Source organism: Bidens hawaiensis, unplaced genomic scaffold (genome assembly GCF_021521415.1).
Source record: "Bidens hawaiensis isolate Kalapana, Puna unplaced genomic scaffold, B.hawaiensis_p1.1 tig00016868_1, whole genome shotgun sequence".
NCBI lineage: Eukaryota > Viridiplantae > Streptophyta > Magnoliopsida > Asterales > Asteraceae > Bidens > Bidens hawaiensis.
In genome coordinates this window covers 315,650-319,740 of record NW_027492558.1, presented here as the reverse complement: position 1 = coordinate 319,740, position 4,091 = coordinate 315,650, and the positions used below count along the sequence as shown (strand labels likewise).

Sequence of the window (4,091 nt, the reverse complement as noted above, 5' to 3'; positions counted from 1 at the left end):
ATAACTACAAAAATCATAAAAACAAACGCAGGTACCGATCAGTTGGAAACGCTTTGATTTATCACAGAACCGGTACCTATACAATAATGATACTCGTATAACTTACAAGAAAAAAGCACGCTGGTTGTTTGTGTTCAACAAAAATTACCGATATGTTGTGAAGAAAAAAATTACAACTCGGTTTGCTAACCTTTTTAAATAACATATGTTAATGTGTTAATGTCTTCTGTGTGCATTGTTATTTTAATGTTAAGCACCATTCCAATTTAAAACCTTTTTTTTTCTTTTTGCTATTTTGTGCAGATTTTTCTAAAAACATTTTCTTGAATTATTTTAAAAAAAATGATAAAAAAAATACATATATAAAAAAGCTGAAAAGTAATAAGTTTTATAATTTTTAATTTATCTTTTTCCTATCTTATTTGAATGAATTAAAAAAGTTTAATATAAATTATCTTTATCAAATAAAATTTGGGGTGAGAAAAGTAACTTTACCCAAAAACACCTAATTTTAATTTGATAATACTTTTCAAAATCCTCATTTCCCTTTTTAGTAAATACTTTCCTCCCCAATCCCATTTTGGAAAAGGAAAAAAACACACACGCTATATATAGCCTAAGGTCCCAAGCCCCATCTAATTTTGTCTCTGTTGCTCGTGAACCTCATGCGTACTTGTGATGAATTGACAGGTGACAAATTATTGACAAACCCTTGACAGTAAGTTAATATGTCACGTTGAAATTGCTTGAACGAAAGTTGAAGCCTCCTATAAATATCATGAGAGGTGGATTAAAAAATTATACGTCAAACAATTAAATCGAAAGTTGAAACAGTGTACAAATTGTAGAATCAAATGGTAGCCATGTACCAGCCAACTATCTGGAGTCATGACTTTATCCAGGTCTTAGACGATAATTCCCCGGTAACATAACATCTGTTTTGAAGTAATTTTATTCCCTTTATGTTAAGTTGTTGCGCATATAATAGTTTTATTGTCGGACCGTAGATCAATTTGAAGGAGAAGCTGAAGGAGCTAGAGAAGAAAGTAAAGGTGCTGAATGTTGATTTTGAAAATGGCTGTTTCAGTGCCTTGGAATTGCTTGAACACATAGACCATATTGAGAGGTTGGGTCTTGGCTATCGGTTTCAAAACGATATAAGGAGATTACTAGACGTAATCGCATTAACATATGGAAGGAGTGTTGGGCTTGAAAAAAGAGATGATAGTCTGCATGAGGCATCTCTTAAATTCAGGATTCTAAGACAATATGGTTATAATGTGTCCGAAGGTGGTTCTTTATTTTTTTTCTTTAATTTAGAAGTCAATAAGAATATGCTCATAAGAAAATCTGAAATGGAAAATTCAAATTGACCGCGGCGTTATGAATCTATATATATTTATAATTTCTATATAAGCACGTGATTTTATCAAATCAAATAATTACATGTATGTACTTAGGAAGCAAATATATATATACAATATGTAAAATTGAACAACGTTGAGTCCCTAGATTTGTTAGTTCGGACATTACAACAAGATATTTCTTTAGAACTATTCACCATTGGTGCTAGGATAATATTCAATTTATGTATATATACTCACTTCAACTAACTCACGATCCGATTGCAATATTTGAATATGTAGATTTTCTTAGGAGATTCAAGGACAAAAACGGTGGTTTTATTGAATCTCTACAGACAGATGTCAAGGGCTTGCTAAGTCTATATGAAGCTTCATATCTTGCGTTTATGGAAGAAAGTGATTTGTATGAGGCCAGGTTATTTGCAATGGAACATTTGTTGAAACTTAAGGATCAAGAAAATGAAGCCCTAGGAGACATAAACCACCCATTGGAATTCCCTTTGTATCAAAGCATGCTTAGATTGCAAGCAAGGGATTACATTGATGCATGCCATAAACGACAAGATGTGAATTTTCTTCTGCGAGAGCTTGCAACATTAGATTTCAACATGATTCAATTCTCAAATATAAAAATAGGCATATATTTAAATAATAATGGTTTCTCCCTTTATATATGTTGTAGTTGGTGGAAAAATATAGGCCTGGCACAAAAGTTATGCTTCGTTAGGGATCGACTCGTGGAGTGCTTCTTTTGGACAGTGGGAATGGTTTTTGAACCAGAATATCATTCTTGTCGTGTCGGACTAACGAAGGTTGGTACCCTAATTACCGTCATTGATGATATCTATGATGTTTATGGTTCTCTAGATGAACTGGATGTCTTTACTGATGCTGTCAAGAGGTATGCAATTTTGAATTGTAAATTATATCGTCTCTTTGGTTCAAATTTTTGATTGTGTAACTTCCAACTTTTTAGGTGGGATATTAATGCAACAGATCATATGCCCAAGTATTTACAAATAGGCTTTGGAGCTCTTTTTAATACTATTACTGAAATGGGTTCATATGCACCAGGTGAAAACATCACACCAATCCTTGTAAAAGTGGTTAGTATATTGCATTGAGATTCTTATACTACTTTAATAGACAATCTAAAGACATATTTTTTATTGTCTGGTTGAAGTGGGGAGAATTATTGGAAGCGTTCCTTGTGGAAGCAAAGTGGAATCACCGCAAATGCATTCCAACACTTCAAGACTATCTTGATAATGCATGGCAGTCGGTTTCAGGAGTGGTTATACTTACTCATAGATACTTTTTAATCAACCAAGAAATCAAGAATGAAATTGCCGAGCCCTTGGAGAAGTATCATGATCTTATGAAATGGTCATCGATGGTTTTTCGACTTTATAATGATTTGGCTACTTTAACTGTATGCTTCACAATTTATCATATTTTCATTGTTTTCATTTGGAAAATTGGAAATAAATAGTCTCACCTTTTGTGTATTGACCGATAATAATCTCACCTTTAAAAATCACTAGCAGTGGTCCCACCTGTTAACTATTTTTGTCTCACTGGTCCTCCGTTAAAAAATACTTAACGTCGTTATGTTTTTTCCCCAGTTTCAAACCAATGTTTTAGGGCTTTTGATCGGAAGAAGGATACGAGTCGACCAATGTAAAACTTATCTCGAAATGGTAATCCAAACGACGAAACAATGTTTCAATTCGGGTGCTTGAATTTCCAATTAACAAAAATCAAGCTATTTGAATCACCGTTTCGAAATAAGTTTTACATCAGTCGACTCATATCGTTCTTCCGATCAAAAGCCTTAAAACATCGGTTTGAAACTAGAGAAAAAACATAACGACGTTAAGCATTTTTTAACGGATGACCAGTGAGACAAAAATAGTTAAAAAGTGGGACCATTGCTAGCGATTTTTAAATATGAGATTATTGTCAGCCAATACACAAAATGTGGAATTATTTATTTCCAATTTTTCGTTTTATTTTAATGATTCTATTTAGTTGTAACTTTGTGTTTTGTTTGATGTAGGATGAGATAGAAAGTGGTAAAAGTGTAAATGCAATATCATGTTACATGCACGAGGTTGGTGTTTGTGAGGCTGTTGCTCATGCATATATAACGACTTTAATTGATGAAGCATGGAGGAAACTAATCAAAGTCCACTTAGCTTGTTTCCAAGAATTGCCGAATCCATTCATTGATATGGCAATTAATCTAGCTCGAATTTCACGTTATACGTACCATCAAGGTGATGGACATGGAGCTCCTGATGCCCGAGCCAAAGAGCGGGTGGTTTCCGTGATTATTGAGCCCATTGGGCATAAAGTATAGATAGATAAGTTTAGCAATATGCTTTTGTGGGTGATTGATATTTAATAGAAGTCAAATTTGGTGGTAAAATTTTCAGAAGAAATACACCGAATGAATGTGTTGGATAATGGCTCAAATCGACAATCAAGAAACACAGCATGGGTTTGATGCAACAACCGAATTTAACTCTTTCTTTATTATATATAAACCGAATCATAAATTTGACACCTAAACTAAAGTAGCCTAGTATCTATACTTAACTCAATAACCTAAACCTAACATGATTGAAAGCATTCTTAGTCTATTTTCTGTTTATATCCATATAATTACATTAAAAATTACTATCTATTCTCTCACAAGTTCAATTAAGGAATACTTTTCTGTTA

The 4,091-nt window shown here is 33.1% G+C and overlaps 1 protein-coding gene across 1 annotated transcript; it reads left to right on the top strand.

The window, feature by feature from the left end:
• Positions 1 to 863: 863 nt before the first annotated feature.
• LOC143552409 ((E)-beta-ocimene synthase, chloroplastic-like) lies at positions 864 to 3,726 on the top strand. The gene is made up of 6 exons (XM_077042643.1): positions 864 to 923; positions 1,008 to 1,290; positions 1,647 to 2,265; positions 2,341 to 2,470; positions 2,548 to 2,796; positions 3,424 to 3,726. Exons 1-6 carry the CDS (start codon positions 864 to 866, stop codon positions 3,724 to 3,726), a joined length of 1,644 nt encoding a protein of 547 aa, XP_076898758.1.
• Positions 3,727 to 4,091: the final 365 nt, after the last annotated feature.